At 37.4% G+C, this 26,432-nt stretch overlaps 2 protein-coding genes and 1 pseudogene across 2 annotated transcripts; all 3 read left to right on the top strand.

The window, feature by feature from the left end:
• The first annotated feature begins 2,051 nt into the window (after positions 1 to 2,051).
• LOC138420497 (olfactory receptor 52N2-like) lies at positions 2,052 to 3,014 on the top strand. Its single transcript, XM_069553736.1, has one exon. The coding sequence runs from the start codon at positions 2,052 to 2,054 to the stop codon at positions 3,012 to 3,014; it is 963 nt and encodes a 320-aa protein (XP_069409837.1).
• An 11,607-nt stretch (positions 3,015 to 14,621) lies between these two features.
• LOC138420990 (olfactory receptor 52N2-like) lies at positions 14,622 to 15,789 on the top strand (annotated as a pseudogene).
• An 8,922-nt stretch (positions 15,790 to 24,711) lies between these two features.
• LOC138420488 (olfactory receptor 52N2) lies at positions 24,712 to 25,677 on the top strand. Its single transcript, XM_069553728.1, has one exon. The coding sequence runs from the start codon at positions 24,712 to 24,714 to the stop codon at positions 25,675 to 25,677; it is 966 nt and encodes a 321-aa protein (XP_069409829.1).
• The last annotated feature ends 755 nt before the right edge of the window (positions 25,678 to 26,432 follow it).

The raw sequence follows: 26,432 nt of genomic DNA, 5'->3' as shown, positions 1-26,432 counted from the left end.
AGCAAAATAAAATAAAAGTTAAAAAAAATAAAATAAAGGTTATAATTATAAAATTTAAAAAAAAAGAATTACAAGTGATTTTCCAAGTTTTTATTATGTTTTTCTATAGTTTCTTTTTAATTTTTTCTACATTAAAAAAGTATTTATTTTTCAATAAGAGAAGAAAATTTAAAATGATATTTGTCTCCACCAGTCTTGGTGGTCGTATTTCTCACTTGGGAATAAAGCATTAAACTTTAATATGTTTTTGCTTTTGTTGTTCCTTTTTCTATTCAAAAGTTTCTAAATGCCTATCTAGTACAATAAGCCCAAAGTTCTTTCTCTTTCAAATAGATTCTTCTGAGACACCTAATTGTGGAGAGTCAGTCACTTGGGATACCTTGCTGAAGATTCTCCAGGGAAACTAAAATTCCTATGTAAGAAGATGCCAGCCCAGATTTTGAAAAAACTCCTAAGGATTCTCAGCCATGAATAAGAACTTGTTTGTGCCTAACACTGAGGTAAGTTTGGGTAATTTTTAAAAATAGCCATTTGAAAAAGATAGAGATATTACTGGATAATAATACAATGGCTAAGAATATGGGCACAATTACCAAAAGACAACATTAGCAAGAAGCAATGTATTTCTCTTTCCCTTTCACTTCTTAAGAGACAATGGTTTTTGTCTTTATGGGTGGCTAGACCTAACCTCATTTCCACTTTATTCATTTCCTCATGGTGTATACATAAAAGATGGTGGACACTGGAGATTTTTATCTTTAAGTGTTTCTAATCCAGGTCCATGAAATGATAGTTTCTCTAGGTAGTGACATTTCAGGAGAGGTCTGGGAGAGCCTTTTTTATTAGAAGAGATGGTTCACATAAGATGAAGTCAGCTTAGGAAGCAGCATGAGCCTCTGAAACTTGTATCTTTGTATTTCTTCTTTTCATTGTGGTTTCTATGTAGTCTGGCCAGTAGAAGTAGACATAATGGTGATTTATTGAATATTTAGGTGAAAAGAATCTGTACCTTGTGGCTTCACTGCTGTGTAATAATGCCATCACACTACACGTATCTACTTAAGTCTGCTGAATGATGGGTGTGTTTGACACTGACTTTGCTTCATGAGAACTCAGGTTTATGCCACAGCTTAAACATTATTTTATTTTTTCAAATAAAAGAACAATTTTAACCATTTGGAACCTTCAATTTTACTCAAATATCCCTGAATCTATAAATTTCTTCAAATATCTTTCAGTCATTTCTACTGCCCTACAAGAAATAGCAATCCAAAGATATGGTATTGTCTGTGGTACTGATTACCTGTACAGTTATAATAAACTATTGTTTAAGTGACAGCAGTATAGGCAATCAATAATCTTCAGAAATTCAAAGGTTTCTTGAGTGTTAGTTTGTATTAAAAATGAAGAAATTGTTTTAGGTATAAAAACAGAGAAGCCAAAAGAAAAGAATTCTTTATCTGAATGAATTCAAAATTTTTTTTTAAATTTTACCAAAATGTGATAAAACTTATTAATGATTTTAAAATGTAATTACTTTTTTTTCCCTTCTCAAGAACACCTGAATTTATACAACATGGAAAAGCATGATATTGACATCAGAGTTTGAATGCCAATCATATTAAATCCTTACTACTTCAAAAATTTTATTGAGTTTCTACAGTATGTTATCATTAGCAAGATATCCAGAAAAATTTTGCATATATAACTTGCTTTCCTCATAATCTTCAAGGCAAGAGCTGTAAGACAGAGACAGTAAGGATAGTAGAAAGTATCCTTTCTAACTTTCTAAGCAGAAAGTTTGCTGCTGGACATTAAACAAAGTAAGACTCTACTGTTTATTTTTAGATAACATAGTTCAAAGATTCTTTTGCTAGAGCTCGGGAAATAAAAAATCATCCTGATTATCCTAACAAGATGAATGTTCATGGCTTTCATTGTTATAGTTCTACAAACCTATCTCATATTTGGTCTCTAACCCCACCTCTGTCTCCTGTACAGAGAGCAATTGCTGACAAAGAATATAAAATGCCCCCCACATGTCAGGCTTTATGTCTGGAGCCAATATCTCCAGCCTGACACTAGGATTCTTTATCTTGAATGGTGTTCCTGGGCTGGAAACCGCACACATCTGGATCTCCCTGCCATTCTGCTTCATGTACATCATTGCTCTTGGGGGCAACTGTGGACTCATCTACCTCATCGGCCATGAGGAGGCCCTGCATCGCCCCATGTACTACTTTCTGGCCCTGCTCTCCTTCACAGATGTCACCCTGTGCACCACCACGGTACCCAGCATGCTGTGCATATTCTGGTTCAACCTTAAGGAGATTGACTTCAATGGCTGCCTGGCTCAGATGTTTTTTGTCCACATGTTGACTGGGATGGAGTCTGGGGTGCTCATGCTCATGGCGCTGGACCGCTATGTGGCCATCTGCCACCCCTTACGCTACGCCAGCATCCTCACCAGTGCTGTCATTGCCAAGGCTGGTCTTGCCACTCTGCTGAGGGGTGTGATGCTCATCTTTCCATTCACTTTCCTTACCAAGCGCCTGCCCTATTGTCGAGGCAACTTCATTCCCCACACGTACTGTGACCACATGTCTGTGGCCAAGGTGTCCTGTGGCAAAGTCAAGGTCAACGCCATCTATGGTCTCTTGGCAGCCCTCCTGATTGGGGGCTTTGATATTTTCTGTATTTCTATGTCTTACACTATGATCTTGCGAGCAGTGGTGAGTCTGTCTTCTGCAGATGCTCGTCAGAAAGCCTTCAGCACCTGTACGTCTCACATATGTGCTATTGTCATTACATATGTTCCAGCCTTATTCACCATTTTTACTCACCGCTTTGGGGAAAAAATCATTCCTCCTCATGTCCATATCATAATTGCTAATCTCTATTTGATGTTGCCTCCTACCCTGAACCCAGTTGTATATGGAGTCAAGACCAGGCAGATCCGGGAAGGAGTCATCAAGTTACTTTTTAAGGAGAAAGATATCTTAGCTGTGAAATAGATTAAAGTATTAATATTTAAAAGCAGGGAAGGGCAAATATTTTAGATGAGATTCTTGAGTGTAAATTTTAAACCAATTAATCTCATTGTTTCATTGAATATCTGCTATAATATTAACTGACCTTTTTGTAGAACTCATCAATGGTTAAAATTAAATAAATAAGAAATATGCCTCTGAATTTGAGGACTTTTTCCTAAAAGGACTTCCACAGTAATTTTAAAACTATTTTAAATAATGCATTGCATAGAGTCCTAACGATTTGTATGTTGAACAAACCTCTAACAGGGTGCGCATCATAAAAGAATAAAAGATTTACTGATCCTGTGTTGGAGATTCATCCGTTCTTGGGGGAAATTCATAGAAAAAGAAATCTGAGTCTGTTTCATAAGGCCCTTCACTTATTCTAGGGACTTCATTTACTTCACTATTCCTCTTATCACATCATTTTGTATTACTGGGTTTAGTTTTTTAAACTATCCCATGTCTACGTAAGCTGCATTGAATTTCCCCTATTAAGGAGAATAATATTCAAATATTTGAATCGATGAGATCTAAATTAAAACTATGAAGATAAGCAAGCAAATAGAGTCATAGAAACTTAGAACAAATAATTTCTTAAGGATAACTCTGGAAGGTTTTTGAAGCAGAAATGGAATAAGTCTTTGAAATAATTGTGAAGTGGTAGTAGGAAATAGATGAAATTCACCAGCAAAATCTATAATCTTTTGGGTTTGGCTGACTGTATAGTTTTGTTTTCTTTAAGTTCAGCTACCAGAAAGCTGAAAATCTAAATTTTTGACTCCAAGGTGAGGTTGATCACTCAAAGCAAGCTTGCATAATGGCTAAGTGTTCACAAACACTGATTGCCCTTGTTTCTTGTAACAGGCCTTGTTACAAACTGCAAAATTTGGAAAGCTAGGAAACTGCACTTGGATCATTGCTGGCCACTTAAGCATGAAGATACACTGTATACTGATTTCCATTACCTATATCTGTCTGTACACTGAGGAAATGCAGTTCTAGATGAAAGCTTTCTGAGTTTTATGAATTTTATTGTCAATTCAAACCGTATCATAACAGGTAGTTGTGAAATGCATATTTTAAATATACATTTATTAATATTGAAGGGTATCATTGAAAGTAACTAGAAAAGTATGCTATATGTCTGCTAAAAATTTTGAACACTATGATATGTAACATAGATATTTCTGAAGATATATTACACCAAAAATGCTAGTATACTTGCTACTAGATCATCTTGAGTTGATGTTTTGATGATTTCCAGCAAGGATGGTAGTGTCAATGTCAACAAGAACACAATTTCCCCTGACATTCTAAATATATATAAAAATACTAGATTAAATATGTTTCTGAAATTATAGAGAGGAAAAACTAAAAGCAAAAAAATTAGAAATGAAAAGAGAAATCACAAAAACAATGGAAGAGATAAAAATTTAGTACCTATATAAATCTTTTACTCAAATAACTTCAGAATTGATCATCTATTGCTCATGTGTAAAAGTTAGATAAGCATTAATCCTAGAATCTTAAACCATCATACTGTTCTGGGGAACTAAAATCTATGCCCATTAGCCCAAAGATAGAGATAAAAATGTTATAACTGTCATAATTTTTGGAAACAGTAATGCAACACATTTTATTATAGATGGATCAAAAAGACAAAGATTATTGCAGTAAAGACATTTTCTGGCAATAATCTTTCTCTCTACATTCAATTATTTTCTCTATACAGTGAAGTAATCAGAGTATATCCTGACATTTTATGCAACTCTCTTAATTCCCTACACCACACAGATAATTCACCAAACCACACTACCTTCAACAGACTGGGGAAAGCTGCAAGTATAGAAAACAATTAAACAACAAGTAAGAATTAAAATGTAGCATGAAATATGCACTAGTAATTTAGCCCATAAGTCTTTACTAATAATTACTATAGGTGGGGGTATTGATAGGATAAATCTTGATTTCAGAAGCTTCTCAGATTTATACACTGTACACTAAGAGCCATGGTAGAAGAAGAACAATTCCTCAAGAAGAGAGAAGCTGATCAAACTTTGCCAAAAACTGACAGTGCTATACGAAACTATATACTGTAGTTCCATCCATGTCTAAGTACAACAAGGATAAGAGTGAAAGGAACATACATATGAATGTTCCGTATTTGCTGAAAAATACTCAAAATACACAAATCTAACTCTGGTTAAAGATGAATAAAAACGGAAAACAATACCACCACAGACAATCATTATATTGAGCCTACGATAATGTCTTGATAAAGGAGAGACAAGATATAGCATGTAGGACAATGAAAAGATTATTGTGGGTATATGAAATATTTACTATTAGATAAAAAAGACTATAGTTTTTAAAAATGGGAATGATTTTATATAACCTATTAAAGGGGAAGGAAAAAAATCATAGAACAGAGATACAATGAATGGCCAGATTAGACAGAGAGATAATAAAATAATGGGATAGTAACAAAAATGATAAATGAGAGTAAGAAAGTTTAATTAGGAAAATAAAAAATTGCAAACATTAAAATCTATGCTTTTAAATTAGTGATTATTAAGAATTAGTATTTAGAAAACACTATAAGCTGTAATAGAAGACAGTAGGTAAATATAATGAGGCGGTAATGCTGAGGAAGATAAAGGACAGAAAATGAAGAATAAAATAAATATTCCTGGGGATAATGAAGCAGTGATCAGAATTACTGAATTTTGAATATTACAGACAGTATTCAAAGCCATAAAGAAAATAACAGATTAAAGTTAATATTGGATGCACACATGAGCAATGGCACACATGAGCAACGGCACCCCACTCCAGTACTCTTGCCTGGAAAATCCCATGGACGGAGGAGCCTGGTAGGCTGCAGTCCATGGGGTCGCTAAGAGTTGGACACGACTGAGTGAATTCACTTTCACTTTTCACTTTCATGCATTGGAGAAGGAAATGGCAACCCACTCCAGTGCTCTTGCCTGGAGAACCCCAGGGACGGGGAAACCTGGTGAGCTCCCATCTATGGGGTCGCACAGAGTCGGACACTACTGAAGCGACTTAGCAGCAGCAGCAGCAGCAGCACACATGAAAGTTCAAAGAGTGTGCCACATACAAAGAAAAAGTACTTCAAGGGATTACAATAGACAGGTTAAAAATATTAGCACTACAATAATGATTAAAAACAAAACTCAGTTCAGATTTAGGCAGGTTACATGTAAAGAAAACAAAAGAGAAAATAGGTATGGTAAAAGAGAAACAAGAGAAGAGGGGAGAAAGAGAGAGAAGAGGGAAGGGAAATAAATGGGAGGAGACAGAATGAAAAAGAAATATAGATGTATTCTTGCAATTATTATGAAATTATTGTTATGCAAGAATAATAATTATTATTATGTAATTATTATGTACTCTCTTGCAACTCCAAGTTTCAGAACCTCAGTTCTTTTTTATTTAAATGATTAATTTTAATTGGAAGCTAATTACAATATTGCATTGGTTTTACCATACATCAACATTAATCCACCACGGGTGTACACGTGTTCCCCATCCTGAACCCCCCTCCCACCTCCCTCCCCATACCATTCCTCTGGGTCATCCCAGTGCACGAGCCCCAAGCATCCTGTATCCTGCATCAAACCTAGACTGGTGATTCGTTTCTTATATGATATTATACATGTTTCAATGCCATTCTCCCAAATCATCCCACCCTCTCCCTCTCCCACAGAGTCCAAAAGACTGTTCTATACATCTGTCTCTTTTGCTGTCTCACATACAGAGTTATCATTACCGTCTTTCTAAATTCCATATATATGTGTTAGTATACTGTTATTAGTGTATTTCTTTTTGGCTTACTTCACTTTTGAGCCTTAAAAATTACAGTAATTGTATTTAAAATTATCCATGGTATTTTGTGAAGCATTATTTGGATCACTTTCGTTCCTAAGTAATATTGTGACTTGTGAATATACAATTACTCATTGTATTCTTGAAGACTTTTTTGATGTACTTCTGTTAATAATACTCCTATGAACAATATTGTATATATCTTCTGTATACATCTTTTGCAACAAATATCTGTGCATTTCTTTGCTTTACAACTGCAGAGTGGGATTTCTGTATCATATGGTATTTTTAGCTTAGTTATTGTTACATCAGCTCAGTTCAGTTCAGTTCAGTCGCTCATCTGTGTCCAACTCTTTGCGACCCCATGAATCACAGCACGCCAGGCCTCCCTGTCCATCACCAACTTCCGGAGTTCACTCAGATTCACGTCCATCGAGTCTATGACGCCATCCAGCCATCTCATCCTCTGTCGTCCCCTTCTCCTCCTGCCCCCAATCCCTCCCAGCATCAGAGTCTTTTCCAGTGAGTCAACTCTTCACATGAGGTGGCCAAAGTACTGGAGTTTCAGCTTTAGCATCATTCCTTCCAAAGAAATCCCAGGGTTGATCTCCTTCAGAATGGACTGGGTGGATCTCCTTGCAGTCCAGGGGACTCTCAAGAGTCTTCTCCAACACCACAGCTCAAAAGCATCAATTCTTCGGTGCTCAGCCTTCTTCACAGTCCAACTCTCACATCCATACATGACCACTGGAAAAACCATAGCCTTGACTAGACGGACCTTAGTCAGCAAAGTAATGTCTCTGCTTTTGAATATGCTATCTAGGTTGGTCATAACTTTTCTTTCAAGGAGTAAGCATCTTTTAATTTCATGGCTGCAGTCACCATATGGCATCAACTATATTCCAAGATGGTTGCACTAGTTTAAACTCTTATCCACAGTATGAGAATTCTAGTCACTTTCTATTCTTCCCAGCACTTGATATTGTCAGAACTGTGGTATTTCACTAGCAGAGACAACATTTTGCTGACAAAGGTTCATATAGTCAAAGCAATGGTTCTTCCAGAAGTCATGTACAAAGGTGAGAGTTGGACCATAAAGAAGGTTGAGAGCTGAAGAATTGACCCTTTCTAACTGTGATGCTTCTCTTCTTTTCACAGCTATTTGTAAGGCCTCCTCAGACAGTCATTTTGCTTTTTTGCGTTTCTTTTCCATGGGGATGGTCTTGATCCCTGTCTCCTGTACAATGTCACGAACCTCATTCCATAGTTCATCAGGCACTCTATCTATCAGATCTAGTCCCTTAAATCTATTTCTCACTTCCACTGTATAATCATAAGGGATTTGATTTAGGTCATACCTGAATGGTCTAGTGGATTTCCCTACTTTCTTCAATTTAAGTCTGAATTTGGTAATAAGGAGTTCATGATCTGAGCCACAGTCAGCTTCTGGTCTTGTTTTTATTGACTGTATAGAGCTGCTCCATCTTGGCAGAAAGTCAAGAGGAACTAAAAAGCCTCTTGATGAAAGTGAAAGTGGAGAGTGAAAAAGTTGGCTTAAAGCTCAACATTTAGAAAACAAAGATTATGGCAGCTGGTCCCATCACTTCATGGGAAATAGATGGGGAAACAGTGGAAACCGTGTCAGATTTTATTTTGGGGGGGCTCCAAAATCACTGCAGATGGTGACTGTAGCCATGAAATTGAAAGATGCTTACTCCTTGGAAGGAAAGTTATGACCAACCTAGATAGCATATTCAAAACCAGAGACATTACTTTGCCGACCTGCTGACTAAGGTCTGTCTAGTCAAGGCTATGGTTTTTCCAGTGGTCATGTATGGATGTGAGTTGGACTGTGAAGAAAGCTGAGCGCTGAAGAATTGATGCGTTTGAACTGTGATGTTGGAGAAAACTCTTGAGAGTCCCTTGGACTGCAAGGAGATGCAACCAGTCCACTCTGAAGGAGATCAGCCCTGGGATTTCTTTGGAAGGAATGATGCTGAAGCTGAAACTCCGGTACTTTGGCCACCTCATGCGAAGAGTTGACTCATTGGAAAAGACTCTGATGCTGGGAGGGATTGGGGACAGGAGGAAAAGGGGACGACAGAGGATGAGATGGTTGGATGGCATCACTGACTCGATGGAAATGAGTTTGGGTAAACTCTGGGAGTTGGTGATGGACAGGGAGGCCTGGCATGCTGCGATTCATGGGGTCGCAAAGAGTCGGACATGACTGAGTGACTGAACTGAACTGAACTGAATTGTGATGCTGGAGAAGACTCTTGAGAGTTCCTTGGACAGCAAGGAGATCAAACCAGTCAATCCTAAAGGAAATCAAACCAGAATAGTCATTGGAAGGACTGATATTGAAGCTGAAGCTCCAATACTTTGGTCCCCTGTTGCAAAGAGCTGACTCACTGGAAAAGACCCTGATGCTGGGGAAGATTGAGGGCAGGGGGAGAAGTGGGTGACAGTGGACGAAATGGCTGGATGGCATCCCCGATCGAATGGACATGAGTTTGAGAATACTCAAGGAGATAGTGAAGGACAGGGAAGCCTGGCATGCTTCAGTCCATGGGGCCACAAAGAGACAGACACAACTAGCTGAGCAACAACAATAGGATCTTAATTTGCACTTTCCTGGTGATGATGAGGATGGAATACACTTTCATAAATCCTAGGTTATTGAACACTTTTTTTTCAAGGAGGCAGGTGGAAGCTAAAACTTTTGCCCATTTCGCTTTAGAATATTGTTTTCATATGGTATATAGGATTTCTTTATGTATTTTGGAAACCTCTCTGTTACATATGTTGCCATATATTTTCTACTAACTGGTGACTTCCATCTTTAATGACTTGAAAATATTATTATTATTGTTTACTCAATATTTTTGAGAAAGCTTTGAGCCCCATACATACTATACAGATAAAGTTATAACAAAAATCATAAGGCTGGAATTGAAGCACTCTGGGAACTCATATATAATTATAGTTTATACTTCACTGAATACTAGACACAGTTCATATGTCCTACCAAAGAAAAATTGTTAAAATTAGATGGTAATTATTGAGGTCCCCCCATTTTCAAATATATTCTAAATATAGACTTAGTTTCAACAAAGCTAAAATTACCTCCTCTCTCATTAGAGACCTAAAGACTATCTACCTGTGAAGTTCTAAACAAATGTTTTCCCTTTGCTGGGAAAACCCCCAGAGAAGCCACTAACCAATGCAGTACAGTCATTCTAAGCAAGATCAGTCATGAATAGGGATTTTAAAACATTTGGCATCAAGTGAAAGAAAAAGTTTGAGTTTGAGTGATTCAGAAGAAAAACCAAGTGGTACACAGACACTACTAAAGAGGAAGGATTTGAATCATAGGATGGTTGAATAAGGAAGACTAAATTATCTTACTTTTGGTCTTCTGAAACCCATGGGATTTGCCAACTGCCATGAAGAGAAAGTAGAAATGCAGGAAAAATTAAATGTAGGTTAAGCATTAGAGAAAGAAGATTGTGCGATGTTGATATGACAAGGACCAAAGATAGTATTGCAAACAAGCATATTTCTGTTCAATAATAGAAAAAGTTCTCTGCTCTCCAAAGGCAGAGGAATCTTTCTTAGGAAATGGTAAGATTTTCACCAAAGTATATCTTATATAGCACAGGGAATTCTAGTCATCATCTTGCAATAAAGTTTAATGCTGTACAACCTGTAAATATACTGAGTCACTATGCTATATACCTGAAACCAATATAGAGGTTTAAATGATGGCTAGGCATGGCTTTACTTACATTTATTTTATAGAGCCAAATAACGGTAGTAATACTAAATGTAATTGTGATAGTTTTATACATTTTGTTGAAAATGTCCTGGCCTGTGGTCAAAAACTCCATGGTTATCTTAATGCTAAAAGAATTCACAGTGGAGAAGATTGCTTTAAAAGTTTACAGTTCTAATCCTTTTTTCTTGCTAGAAAATTTTGTTTTTATCCTGTTTTATATATTGATATTATTTATATAGCATTATTTCAAAAATTTTCCACCAGTTAAAGTAATGGTTAAAAAAAAGCACCAACAGACAGTTCAGTTAAGTTCAGTTCAGTCTCTCAGTCGTGTCTGACTCTTTGCAACCACATGAATCGCAGCACGCCAGGCCTCCCTGTCCATCACTAACTTCTGAAGTTCACTCAGACTCATGTACAGTGAGTTGGTGATGCCATCAAACCATCTCATCCTCTGTTGTCCCCTTCTCCTCCTGCCCTCAATCTTTCCCAGCATTAGGGTCTTTTCAAATGAGTCAATTCTTCACATCAGGCGGCCAAAGTATTGGAATTTCAGCTTCAACATCAGTCCTTCCAATGAACACTCAGGACTGATCTCTTTTAGGATGGACTGGTTGGATCTCCTTGCAGTCCAAGGAATTCTCAAAAGTCTTCTCCAGCACCACATTTCAAAACCATCAATTCTTTCGCACTCAGCTTTCTTTATAGTCCAAATCTCACATCCAAACATTACCAATAGAAAAACCATAGCCTTGACTAGATGGACCTTTGTTGGCAATGTGATGTCTCTGCTTTTTAATATGCTGTCTAGGTTGGTCATAACTGTCTTTCCAGAGTAAACGTCTTTTAATTTCATGGCTGCAGTCACAATCTGCAGTGATTTTGAACCTCCCCCCAGATAAAGTCTGCCACTGTTTCCACTGTTTCCCCATCTATTTGCCATGAAGTAATGGGACCAGATGCCATGATCTTAGTTTTCTGAATGTTGACATTTAGGCCAACTTTTCACTCTCCTCTTTCCCTTTCATCAAAACGCTCTTTAGTTCTTCTTCACTTTCTGCCATAAGGGTGGTGTCATCTGCATATCTGATGTTACTGATATTTATCCCAGCAATCTTGATTCCAGCTTGTGTTTCTTCCAGTCCAGCATTTCTCATGATGTACTCTGCATATAAGTTAAACAAGCACAGTGACAATATACAGCGCTGATGTACTCCTTTTCCTATTTGGAACCAATCTGCTGTTCCATATCCAGTTCTAACTGTTGCTTCCTGACCTGCATACCGATTCCTCAAGAGGCAGGTCAGGTGGTCTGGTATTACCATCTCTTTCAGAATTTTCCACAGTTTGTTGTGATCCACACAGTCAAAGGCTTTGGCATAGTCAATAAAACAGAAATCGATGCTTTTCTTGAATTCTCTTGCTTTTTTGATGATCCAGCAGATGTTGGCAATTTGATCTCTGGTTTCTCTCCCTTTTCTAAAATCAGCTTGAACATCTGGAAGTTCACGGTTCACATATTGCTGAAGTCTGGCTTGGAGAATTTTGAGCATTACTTTATTCGTGTGTGAGATGAGTGAAATTATGCAGTAGTTTGAGCATTCTTTGACATTGCCTTTCTTAGGGATTGAAATGAAAACTGACTTTTCCAGGCCTGGGACCACTGCTGAGTTTTCCAAACTTGCTGGCATATTGATTGCAGCACTTTCACAGCATTATCTTTTAGGATTTGAAGCAGCTCAACTAGAATTCCATCACCTCCACTAGCCTTGACATAGTGCTGCTTCCTAAGGCCCACTTGATTTTACATTTCAGGATGTCTCTCTCTAGGTGAGTGATCACACTATCATGATTATCTGGGTCGTGAAGATCTTTTTTGTATACTTCTGTGTATTCTTTCCACCTCTTCTTGTTCGGTCCATAGCATTTATGTCCTTCATTGAGCCCATCTTTGCAAGAAATGTTCCCTTGATATCTCCAATTTTCTTGAAGAGATCTCTAGGCTTTCCCATTCTATTATCTTCCTCTATTTCTTTGCACTGACCACTGAGGCAGGCTTTCTTATCTGTCCTCACTATTCTTTGGAACTCTGCATTCAGATGGGTATATCTTCCTTTTTCTCCTTTGCTTTTCACTTCTCTTCTTTTCACAGCTATTTGCAAGGCCTCCTCAGACAGCCATTTTGCATTTTTGCATTTTTCATTTCTTTCTCTTAGGGATTGTCTTGATCCCTGTCTCCTGTACAATCTCATGAACCTCTATCCATAGTTCATCAGGCACTGCCTGTCAGATCTAGCCCCATAAATCTATTTCTCACTTTGACTGTATAATCATAAGGGATTTGATTTAGGTCATACCTGAATGGTCTAATGGTTTTCCCTACTTTCTTCAATTTAAGTCTGAATTTGGAATTAAGGCTCAGTGGGTAAAGCGTCTGCCTACAATGCGGGAGACCCAGGTTTGATCCCTGAGTTGGGAAGATCCCCTGGAGAAGGAAATAGCAACCCTCTCCAGTACTCTTGCCTGGAAAATCCCATGGACTGAGAAGCCTGGTAGGCTACAGTCCATGGGGTCACAAAGAGTCGGACACGACTGAGCGACTTCCCCCCCTCCCCCACCCCTTGGCAATAAGGAGTTCATGACCTGAGCCACAGTCAGCTCCCCGTCTTGTTTTTGCTGACTGTATAGAACTTCTCCATATTTGGCAAAAAGAATATTATCAATCTGATTTTAGTGTTGACCATCTGGTGATGTCCATGTGTAGAGTCTTCTCTTGTGTTGTTGGAAGAGGGTGTTTGCTATGACCAGTGTGTATCTTGGCAAAACTCTATTAGCCTTTGCCCTGCTTCATTCTGTACTCTAAGGCCAAATTTGCCTGTTACGCCAGGTGTTTGTTGACTTCCTACTTTTGCATTCCAGTCCCCTATATCGAAAAGGACATCCTTTTTGGGTGTTAGTTCTAAAAGGTCTTGTAGGTCTTCATAGAACCATTCAACTTCAGCTTTTTCAGCATTACTGGTTGGGGCATAGACTTGGATTACCATGATATTGAATGGTTTGCCTTGGAAACGAACAGAGATCATTCTGTCATTTTTGAGATTGCATCCAAGTACTGTATTTTGGACTCTTTTGTTGACTATGATGGCTACTCCATTTCTTCTAAGGGATTCCTGCCCGCAGTAGTAGATATAATGGTCATCTGAGTTAAATTCACCCATTCCAGTCCATTTTAGTTCGCTGATTCCTAGAATGTCAACATTCTTTCTTACCATCTCCTGTTTGACCACTTCCAATTTGCCTTGATTCATGGACCTAACATTCCAGGTTTCTATGCAATATTGCTCTTTACAGCATCAGACCTTGCTTCTATCACCAGTCACATCCACAACTGGGTGTTGTTTTTTGCTCCATCCCTTCATTCTTTCTGGAGTTATTTCTCCACTGATCTCCAGTAGCAAATTTGGCACCTACCCACCTGGAGAGTTCATCTTTCAGTGCAATTATTAGGTGCTCACAAAATTTGACTATAATCCAGTGGACACAACAGAAAAGACTTCTTGGAAGAAGGGAAATTATATGACTTAAGAGAATAAGTTTTATTAAAATTGAGTTCAACATTTGGAAATTTGTAGATGAAACAAAAGCAAGGGCTAGTGAATGGCCTAGGAATAGGAACAGATACTTATAGAAAGAGTTAACAGTATAAAGCCAAGCAAGACCAGGCCTTTGCTACTATATTTGCACTGTTTGAATTCTTTTGATTTGGTAGCAGACTCGAGACTGTTCAGTAGGATCAAATAGCACAGTCAGGGCGCAAAAAGATGATTTTCCCTCTAAATATACTTTATATTGTGTGAATACTTGTCTATCTTTTGACTCTGACTGAAAAACTACTCCCTTCTTTTATAGGACACATTTATTGATACCAAAAGTAAAATATTTTGCAATTGGCCATCATGCATGGAGTCAAAACCTCCAGTGTGACACCAAAATACTTCATCCTCAATGGGATTCCTGGACTGGAACCTCCACACATGTGGATCTCAATGCCATTCTGACTCATGTACATCATTGCTGTCATGGGGAACTGTGAGCTTATCTATCTTATCTTCCATGAGGAGGCCCTTCACTAGCCCATGTATTACTTCCTAGCCTTACTGTCCCTTACAGATGCTAGTGGGTGCCCTTCATTTGTTCCCAATATGTTGTGTATCTTTTGGCTCAGTCTCGGAGAGATTGACTTTAATGCCTGCCTTGTGCAGATGTTTTCATCCACATGCTGACAGGCATGGGGTCTGGTGTGCTCATGTTTATAACTCTGGATTGCTATGTGACCATTTGCTACCCTGTGTGCTATTCTTACCTGGTAGCCAAGATGGTAGAGAATCTGGCTGCAATGCAGGAGACTGGGTTTCAATCTCTGGGTTGGGAAGATCCCCTGGAAAAGAAAATGGCAACCCACTCCAGGATTCTTGCCTGGAAAACCCCATGGACAGAGGAGCCTGGCAGGCTACAGTCCACGTGGTCACAAAGAGTTGGACACAACTGAGCAACTAACACACACCATGATATTCTTCCACCCTCACCAACACCATAATTACCGAAGTTGACCTTGTCACCTTGAAGTGTGTTGCTTATGATGCCATTCACTCTCCTGATCAAGTGTCTTCCCTACTGCAAAGGCAAACTTATTCAACACACTTATTGTGAACATATGTCTCTGCCAAACTATCCTGTGGCAACATCAAGAATAATGCCATCGATGGTCTCATAGCTGCCACGTTGATTTGAGGGTTTGATATTCTCTGCATTTTAATGTCATACCATATTTATCCATGCTGTAGAAATCTATCTTCTGCAGATGCCCATCACAAAGACTTTAGCACCTGTACATCACATATATGTACTATTGTCATCATCTATGTCCCAGCCTTCTTCACTCATTGCTTTGGGGAACACAGCATACTTCACCATATCAACATTTTAATAGCCAACCTCTATCTACTGTTCCCTCCCCCAACCTTGAATCCAATTGTCTATGGTGTGAAGACCAACCAGATCTGTAAAGGAGTGATCAAGCTGTTTTTTAGAGAGAAAGACACTTTGAATGTAAGACAAATCTAATACATAGAATCTGGATTTAGCATAATTATAAAGAAATATATAGAAAGGAAGAGAACAAGCATAAAACTCAATAACCATGAGGTCAAAAGAAAATACCTGTCAATATACTCTTATGAGATTTATGAAACAATCACAAAATTTATAATCTGAGAACTCTAATTTGATAGAAAAAATAAAATGAACAAGAAACTGTTGTATTCCCCTGCAGTTTAACTTTAGTTAGATCTTGTGGAATGGACACACAGAATGAAATAATAGAATATACAACTTGAAGCAAATGCTTGATGATGAATGCACTTTGATCCAAACACTGTGAGGGAGTATATAGTAAAGAATAAAGAAGATCTGGTAGCCTGGAGAAACTCTGGAGGTTTGAGGAAGGCACCTAAGTGAACTGTCATGTGTGTTACAGGGAAGCAAGAAACACTTTCCTGAATGTGCTGATTTCCAAGGGTCTTTGTCAACCTTTTTGTTCAATATTTATGTGACACTTGCATAACTTAAGAGGAATAAAAAACCTTGGCTGTTAATTTATTTCTGATTTTTTTGTTCCTAGGAAATTATTGGATGCCTTTGACTGTGTCAGTGTAAATACAAATGAAGTGGGAGTAGATATGATTACTAGAGCTGCTCATAATCTGGAGTGTACTCCTTTGAGTGTATTTCAAACAGAATCTTGAAAAGTACACAGGATAATATTTGATGGCTATGTGAGGAAAGGATTTATAAGTACAGGAAAGCAGACTTGAAGAAAATCTATGTACTCAGCCAATTAAAGATGTCTGAGCTAACTACTTTCCTTAATTTTAACATTGAAAGAGCAACAATTAATCATCAGGGACAATAAAGAAAAGAGCACCTTATTTAGACATCTGGAAATATGAATAATAAAAGAGATGAAAGAGGAATCATAAATGTGGTATTCAGAAACAGTGACAGTGAATGAAAAGTGAAGAAAATAGGGGCATAATTCAAGAGAAAACTGAAGAAATAGAATGGGATCAGGATATGGTTACAAACAGAGGAAGAGTTAGAAATATTAGATTAAGATTATGCTCATCATTTGCTAATATGGATAATATATTTTAATATAATGTTATAGGGACAGGAGAGCTGAAGTCTATGAGGTCATAAAGAGTTGGACACAACTTGGCAACTGAACAACAACAAATATATGATAAAATAATTGTGAACTATAATGAAAATTCCATGTATTTTTGTGAGATTAATTCTGATGCTTGGAAGAAAAACCTGAATTTCTAAAAAATTTAAAATGAATTTTTTAAAAAATAAAATAATCTAAGTGTTTGCATGTAATAAAAATTATAAACTGATAATCAGAAAATATTCTCTCTTCTGGACTTCTGTTTTTGGATTTGGTAAATTTTGCCCATCATGTATTCTCACTTAAATCATATCCACACACTAGGAAACAGATCAAGAAATTTACCTAAACTGCCATTTGAAACACATATATATATATATATATTTCATTGAATTTTTACTTCAATATTATGACATAGCTATTACTAGTCTCATTTTATATATAAAGGAATATATATGTTCCTAGACTTTTTATATCTCAGAATATTAAAATTAAAGTTTAAATACAATAATGTAAATAAGCTGCATTGTGGGGAGAGTGTATGGGAGGCAACAACAATAAAAAGTGAAGCAAGAACATAAATTTTTTAAAAATCTGAAAAAATAAAATGCAATAAATGACGTATATCTGAGGCACTGAGTAAGAATTCCCAATTAATTTTATGCTATCTTCCCCATTGTTAACACAAAATTGGTCTCACAGAAAATAAATACAACAACAACAATATAATTCTGAATTATGAATTACAACTAAAAAATTAGAGCAAGCAGGCTGAATCACTGAGGAATTTTTAAATAATTATAAAATAAATGATGATGAAAGAATATTCTACTCAGTATTTATGAGAAGGAAGAGAGAAAAAAGCATAGAAAGAGGAAAATGAGAGAGAAGGAGAGAAGTAAAGAAATGGAAAAAAAGGTGGATGAAATTTCAAATTCCATTTTGTGCCCTAGTAACAAAGTTGTGAGGCTAGGCTCAGTGGCTTTGTGAAAAAGACTCAGTCTTCCCACATTCAACCTCACATAGTTTGATTAGATCTAGAACCAATGTATTAAGTACAAAGAACTCCCACACATATTTCAGTTTAATTAAATAATTCCTTTAAAATGTGATATATTTCCAAAAGAAAGGAAATATAAAGAAATTACAAGGGGATGCCAGGGCAGTGAAACTTATCTTCCTTTTGCAGAATCTCCAGAATCATTTGGCCACTTCTATATGGACACATGTGTAGATATACAGACATAAAGAAAATAGAACAACAAAACAGTACAACTAGGAGAACACAAAGCTCGGGGAGCATTCCACATGACCTTTTCACAAGACTCTGCCAACAATATGGTTGTATGTTTTAATGAGCTGGAAACGTTAAGCCAAAATTATAACTAGAATCTTATCTCCCTCTTTCCCTGAGTTCTGTCTCTCAGAATCCATGAATAGCAAATTTATTTTTTCCCTTTGAAATGAAAAACACCATACACCTACCTTGTCTTTCAAAGTAACTTTAAGCTATTTCCAAAGCAATTTTATAGAATGCTAAAAATTGAACACGATGGCATAGAGATGGCTCAATTATTTTGCAGGATGATTAGAGATTTTGAGTTTACCATTTCTATGTTTGAGCTCAGAAGTCAAAGGCATCTCAGTCAACAGAAAAGAAGTTTAATATTAGTCTGGTATTTTCCCCCAGTTCCTTTGGGACAATAAATATCTATAGAGATACTAGACAATTGTGCTTATCTATTTACCTTTGGATATTTTATGTTAAAAGATCAAAGGCACAGATTTTTTTATACAATCAATACTATCTTCATGCACCCAAACACACCCTAAGCCCCCAGGTAACAACAGCACACACAGAGTTTGTAGGCTACTGTGTATGGGATTGTGCGCAAGCGGTGCTGAATGTTCTGTGGAGAGAGTTGTGTGTATCAAGTGGAACATTTTGCTAAGCACAGTTCTCGAGAGTAAAATATTGCACCCAAGAGTAGTGATACGGAGAAGGCAATGGCACCCCACTCCAGTACTCTTGCCTGGAAAATCCCATGGACGGAGGAACCTGGTGGGCTGCAGTCCATGGGATGGCCAAGAGTTGGACACAGCTGAGCGACTTCACCTTCACTTTCATGCACTGGGGAAGGAAATGGCAACCCACTCCAGTGTTCTTGCCTGGAGAATCCCAGAGAAAGAGGAGCCTGGTGGGCTGCCGTCCGTGGGGTCGCACAGAGTTGGACACGACTGAAGCAACTTAGCAGCAGCAGCAGCAGAGTAGTGATAAGCACTTAGGTTGCACTTAAATCTGGAATTCTGAGGCCATAAAAGAACAAAATAAAGCAAAACGGAAAGAAAGAGAAATGAAAGCATTACAGAAGAAAAGGAAAAGGAGGAGAGAGAAAAATAAATTTTAAGGGAGGCTATTACAATCTGAATACTGTACAAGACATGGTACAATGGAAAGAACAAATAGTAATGTTTGTAAGCAAAGGGAAAAAAAAAGGAGACTTGGGGTGGGGGACAATTATTCTTCTCAATCATTACTTAAAGTATAGGGGCTTTATTTAGACTAAAATTCTTAACTTTTTGTTCTAACTCATTCATCTGAATAAGAAGCTTTGGTTGGGCATCTGATATTAGTGAGTTATGACTTGAGCCCTGTTCCCTCACACTAGTCAACCTCTCTCTAAATAGACCATACATTCTGATCTATCCACATTGCTGTGGTTAGTGGCCAGGCCCTCCCATCGAGATTTTCGTTTGTCTATGCTGCCTGAGTGAGCAAATTCACCTAAATTGGGGGCAAAATATAAACAGGCCTTTTTGACTGAAGATCTAAAGCTTTATTTTCCCCGATGTGTGTCATAAAATTGTTGATATTTTGATGCTAACTTCCTTGCCTCTGATAGAACTGGCTGAACAGGGGTGGAAAAGGCAGAGGTTGTTATTGAGTTTACTGTTTTATATGGTGTTAGAGAATGTTCTAAATTTTGTTCTCTTACATGTAGCTGTCCAGTTATTTTATTCTCTTACTTGTAAACTGTCCATGTATTAAGATACTGTCTTTTCTCCATTGTAAGTTTTTGCCTCCTCTGTTGTAGATTGCTGCTGCTGCTAAGTCGCTTCAGTCGTGTCTGACTCTATGCGACCCCATAGACCGCAGCCCATCAGGCTCCCCCATCCCTGGGATTCTCCAGGCAAGAACACTGGAGTGGGTTGCCATTTCCTTCTCCAATGCATGAAAGTGAAAATTAAAAGTGAAGTCGTTCAGTCGTGTCCAACTCTTAGCGACCCCATGGACCGCAGCCTACCAGGGTCCTCTGCCCATGGGATTTTCCAGGCAAGAGTACTGGAGTAGGGGGCCGTTGCCTTCTCCGCTGTTGTAGATTAATTGACCATAATTGTATGGGTGGATTTCCGGGTTCTCTATTCTGTTTTGATGACAATAGTCTTATAGTATAGCCTGAAGTTGTAGTGCATGCTGTCTCCAGCTCTTGCTCTTTCTCAGGATTTCGGTGGCTATTCAAAGTCTTTTGTGTTCCCACACACATTTTATAATGATTTGTTCTAGTTCTCTGAAAAAATACTATTGGTAATTTGAGAGGTATTGCATTGAATTTGTAGGTTGCCTTGGATAGTTTTGTCATTTAACAATATTGATTTTTCAACTCAAGAGCAAGGCATATCTTTCCATATCTCCGAATCATCTATAGTTTTCTGTATCAATATTTTATAGTTCCCAGTATATAAGTATTTCAGCTTTTCTGCAAAATAGCCATACAACTTTAAACTTTTCCCAATATTGTGTTAGAGTATCACAGTATCAGGAGAGTTCTGCGATACACTTTCAATGGTTAATTGAGACAATTCCAACATTTGCTCTGTTTAACAGGAATCTTTACATATTCACCACTGAGAATGACAAAAATCATTTCAATTTGCTTTTCAATCATTCCAGAATTAGTCTTCTTCATAATAAAACAGTACAGGGTAAACTCAGGTAATAAAATGTAAGATAAATGTAAAACTATTTTGCCACAATATATACACATATATATAATATGCTCACATGTGCAGGCTTGTGTATTTATTAGCATATCTAATAAACTCAGGACAAACCACAAAGTAGGCACAAAATATTTCTATTATTCTTATATGATATATTTTATTCTCTGTATCTGTCACTTTCAATTTCTGCCTCTCTCTCTAAATATAAAATATAAAATAAATAGTATATGTATATTTCCAAGGAAATATATAATGAACATATATGCAACATAGGTTATATGCATTGAATATGTTTCAGTATATTTTTGAAATTTTATGATTACATAGTTAGATCATTATTTTATAAAGCAAGATAAGTGAAAATCAAATAATTCTTATGATTATTAGAACTCTTGGTTAGAAACCACACCTGGGGAAGATATTTAACTTTAATACTCTTATCAATATCCCTCCTGCTGATAATTATGAATATAAAAGCTGATAAATATAGAAATAATTTTGAAAGTCCCAAAGGAATTTTATTCTAACCTGAGCCCTCTGACATATTAATGTGGAGATCCAATCAGCTGTAAACACTCAAGGATGTGGAATCCTCAAAAGACACAGAAATTCTATGTAGAGGTGGAAACTGGTTGTTGAAGTCTGACACTCAGAAGTCTCAGTCATGCCCATAAGTCTGGTCTTTGCCCACACTGAGGTGAGTTTCAGAGATTCCCAAAGACTTGCATTTTCCCCAGATGTAAAGTTTTTCATACAAGAAATGCAATTTCTTTGAGATGTTGTTGATTAGAAACTCAGTATTTCTTTTTGACTCTAAGCATAATAGATGACTATTTCTCTGGGGATTAAGGAAAGAAACAGCATTCCCCTAATTGTGAAATATGTTTAAAACTACCTCATGGTTCACCAACGATGAACTACAGGCAACAGTGGACTTGAAAGGGAGGAAAGCAAAAGGTTTTGCCTTCATTAATAGATATCTATACTCAAAACTGCTTCCAGGAGAATGGGTTTTGTGGAAAGTAGTTGATGAGTATACTTGAATCTTGGAAGGTAGTGAGAGGAATTCCTGAGTGGCTTCCCTGTAGATATTTTCTTCTTATTGTTCAGTCGCCGAGTGACGCCTGACTCTTTTTGGAATCCCACAGAAGTAGCCTGCCAGGCTCCTCTGTCCATGGTATTCTCCAGACAAGAATATTAGAGTGGGTTGCCATTTCCATCTCCAGAGGATCTTTCCAACCCAGGGATCAAACCCTTGTCTCCTGCATTGCAGGTGGATTCTTTACCACTGAGCCACCAGGGAAGCAGAAATCTCATGCAACCCCCCTACCAGGTTTTATACAGTGTCTATGTCAATAAGTCCAGGAATAGGAATCTGGCTATTTCACAGATAAGTAAATTCTCTCTCTGTAGATAGGTCCTTTACATAAAGACTGACTTTCTATATAACTTTACACATTTATTCTATCTCTTCTCTAAGATAGTAATAAGAGCAAGCTTTTTCTTTCTTTTTCTGTCATCACAAATTAAGCTAGTTATGTCCAGTTAATGCAGTTCTTCAGTTTAGGCAACAGATATAGAATGATTAAACACACAGCTTCAAGGTCAAACAAACCTGGATTTGAATCCTGGCTTTACCAATTTCTAAATTTTTGCTGACATACTTCTCATCAAGTTACCTTGAACTTACATTTCCTCATATATAAAATGAGGATGGTAAAATACACCCTAGCCATTGATACAAATTTGAAGGTAGAAGTCAACCTCCATTGGAATATTAGCTCCACGATTGGAGAGGTTTTTTCCTATTTCAGTCATGAATATATCTCTAGAAACTAGAATGATATCAATAAGCCTCTGTTAAATATATATATTAGCATATAGCCAGAGAGTTATTTTTATTATTATAATTTGTAATGTGCATTAATGACTTATTAGACACCAGTTGGGGAGGATTAACTTCCATTTACGCATTCTAACACCTCTAATTATGTACTTTTATCACCTTCCTCCTTCTTTAAAAGTCACAAAAATTTTAAAAAGGAAGATATGAGACTTGTCCAAGTCCATCATGGAGTCTGGGTATCTATGTCTTTATAAATAAGCATACAATAAAACTTTGCTCTCATATTTTCAGAGATCCATCTACTTTTCCTTTTACAAATATATTTTAAGTTTTAAAATAGCTCATGTTATAGCAGAATCATCTGGCAGGGAAGATATAAAGATAAATCTTACTTAAGGTAAGAGGAAAAGAACTGGCACCGAACAGATCTGTTCATCTGTTTATGATTTAATAAGCGTGGATAGATTAGTTATATGGTGTTGATGTTCGGAAGAGTCTGAGAATTTGCCATAATCAGTTTTAGTTTACAAGCCAGATGAGCAGAGCCAAAAGTTTTTCCTTCTCTGATATCTTAATATCTTGGTCTTTTCTTTTCCGTCTTGTGGCTTTAGTGCCTTCAAGCCATCTTAGAAGGAGGCAGACATCAGAGGTGGAATCTCATGTATGCCAGTTCTCTTTGCAGAAGTTCCAATTGCTACATGCTTACCTGCTACCTGGAATCAGCAAAAACTTGCAGGGATTTAGCTGGATGAGATATCCCTAGATTTCTTTTGAGTTGAGACACTTATAATTATTTTTCTAAGATATGAGAATATATTTTAATCATGGAGTTCCTAGTTACTAGCACTTGCTATCTAAAATTCACCTCTCAATCATCTCAATATAATTGAGGTTTTTCCAAATCTTATATTACCTGTCCTATCCTAAAGGGCACAATGGCACTTGAATTACAGCAGAGCTGAGCAGTTCTGATTGAATTTACTATATTAATCAGGGCAATTTTGATCACATGTGATGTTTATCCTGAGGTAAGGGGCACTCTTACCTCACCTTACCTTACCTGAGGTGTAGGAGACATAAGAGATGCAGGTTTAATCCCTGGGTCAGAAAGATCCCAGCAAAAAAGACACAGATGTGTATAACGGACTTTTGGACTCAGAGGGAGAGGGAGAGGGTGGGATGATTTGGGAGAATGACATTGTAACATGTATACTATCATGTAAGAATCGAATCCAGTCTATGTCTGATGCAGGATACAGCATGCTTGGGGCTGGTGCATGGGGATGACCCAGAGAGATGTTATGGGGAGGGAGGTGGGAGGGGGGTTCATGTTTGGGAACGCATGTAAGAATTAAAGATTTTAAAATTTAAAAAAAAAAAAACGTTTTGGGCTACAGAAAAGAAAAAAAAAAAAAAAAAAGGAAGATTCCCCTGGAGGAGGGCATTGCAACACACTCTAGTACTCTTGCCTGGAAAATCCCAGGGAAGAGGAGCCTAGTGGGCTGAAGTCCATAGGGTCACAAAGAATCAGACATGACAAGCAACTTAGCACACATGCAAGAAATTATAATAATAGTGATAACAACAGCAATACTACTGCTAATATTTTTTGTATAACACTATGTGTTATACACAGGTTTAGCACAGCACATAGATTATCTTACTGAGCAATATTGACAACTTTCTGAGCCAGGCGCAATTATTGTTTTCATTTTGTATTGAGAAAACAGATATAAAATGGCTAAATAACTCATCAATATCATATCCTAGGTAAGAACCAGAGATGGAATATGAATTTAGATAAGGTGACCCCAAGGAATTTAATCAATACTTCTCATTTGAATAGTCATTTTGGTCATTGTTGTTTTACATTTTGTTTTCAAGTCCTCTGCTCACCTCTGAGTTATTTTCTTGTCCAGGAAAGGACCACTTTTAAAGAATGTAATATGCCCTCCTCCTGTCAGCCATTATGTTTGGAGCCAACAGCTCCAGTCTAACCCCAAAATTCTTTATCTTGAATGGCATTCCTGGGCTGGAAACCGCACACATCTGGATCTCCCTGCCATTCTGCTTCATGTACATCATTGCTCTTGGGGGCAACTGTGGACTCATCTACCTCATCGGCCATGAGGAGGCCCTGCATCGCCCCATGTACTACTTTCTGGCCCTGCTCTCCTTCACAGATGTCACCCTGTGCACCACCACGGTACCCAGCATGCTGTGCATATTCTGGTTCAACCTTAAGGAGATTGACTTCAATGGCTGCCTGGCTCAGATGTTTTTTGTCCACATGTTGACTGGGATGGAGTCTGGGGTGCTCATGCTCATGGCGCTGGACCGCTATGTGGCCATCTGCCACCCCTTACGCTACGCCAGCATCCTCACCAGTGCTGTCATTGCCAAGGCTGGTCTTGCCACTCTGCTGAGGGGTGTGATGCTCATCTTTCCATTCACTTTCCTTACCAAGCGCCTGCCCTATTGTCGAGGCAACTTCATTCCCCACACGTACTGTGACCACATGTCTGTGGCCAAGGTGTCCTGTGGCAAAGTCAAGGTCAATGCTATTTATGGTCTAATGGTTGCTCTCCTCATTGGTGTGTTTGACATGAGCTGTATTTCTATGTCTTACACTATGATCTTGCGAGCTGTGGTGAGCCTGTCATCCACAGATGCTCGTCACAAAGCCTTCAGCACCTGTACATCACATATCTGTGCTATTGTGATCACCTATATCCCAGCTTTTTTCACTTTTTTCACCCACCGTTTTGGAGGACACAGTATTCCTCACCACATACACATCATTGTGGCCAACCTTTATCTGCTACTGCCTCCTACAATGAACCCAATTGTTTATGGTATCAAAACCAAACAGATTCGTGAGGGTGTGATCAAATTTTTACTTGGAGAGAAGTTTGTTTTTACCCAAGACACATAAATCTTCAAATAGACACATTGATTGGGGTGGGTGATGAGGGGGGTAAAATAGAATGAAGAAGAAATTTGTAAAAGATGTGAGTAAATTTGTAAAAGAAGCAAGAAATTTGTAAAAGCTGTGATATATTTGTAAAAAAAATAGTATTAAAGATTAAGTCCTCCAGTAGATAGATTCTTTGAAACCTTTTCAAGTATACAATATGGAATTTTTTTCTGTGTAGAGTTCTACCAAAAAAGAAAATGCAGAATAGAGAAGTAACATAATCATTTCTTATAGATTTTATATTTTACATAAGGGTTAATAGACTCATGACATGTGAACAGATAGGTAAGAAAATGAAAAACACAGGCCTAATGTCAATACAAGCATTGTGTGTAAGAACAAGAAGTTGTGGTAATGTGTAGCAAGCATATCCTCTCCATAAAGGACAGATTCTACTCAAATCAAGCACATTATTGCTATGGGGTTATGCGGGCCAAGTATTAAGTACTTTCCAGTATTTTTTTAAGCAAGCTAAATTCAAATGTTTTGTGAAATCTCCCAATTTTAACTATCAACTAAATATTTTAAAGTATTTTTCATTTTATACATATCTAAGTTTTCTATTTTTTTCATTTCATCAGTTTGGAACCCTCCATTTAAAATACACCTAAAAATATAATTGTGATATTATCAGTCAAGCAAGCAAAGGCACTTGTTTAATTTCTAGTATATGTAATAATTCATTCACTCACTCATTTTTTTTCAAGATGCTT

Source organism: Ovis canadensis, chromosome 15, assembly GCF_042477335.2.
Source record: "Ovis canadensis isolate MfBH-ARS-UI-01 breed Bighorn chromosome 15, ARS-UI_OviCan_v2, whole genome shotgun sequence".
In the NCBI taxonomy this organism is placed as follows: Eukaryota; Metazoa; Chordata; class Mammalia; order Artiodactyla; family Bovidae; genus Ovis; species Ovis canadensis.
The sequence above is the reverse complement of the archived record's forward strand: the minus strand, read 5'-3'. Positions and strand labels throughout refer to the sequence as shown.

Bases quoted from the DNA above. Each gene is read 5' to 3' on its own strand.
- LOC138420488 (XM_069553728.1), top strand. From the start codon at position 24,712: ATGTTTGGAGCCAACAGCTCCAGTCTAACCCCAAAATTCTTTATCTTG.
- LOC138420497 (XM_069553736.1), top strand. From the start codon at position 2,052: ATGTCTGGAGCCAATATCTCCAGCCTGACACTAGGATTCTTTATCTTG.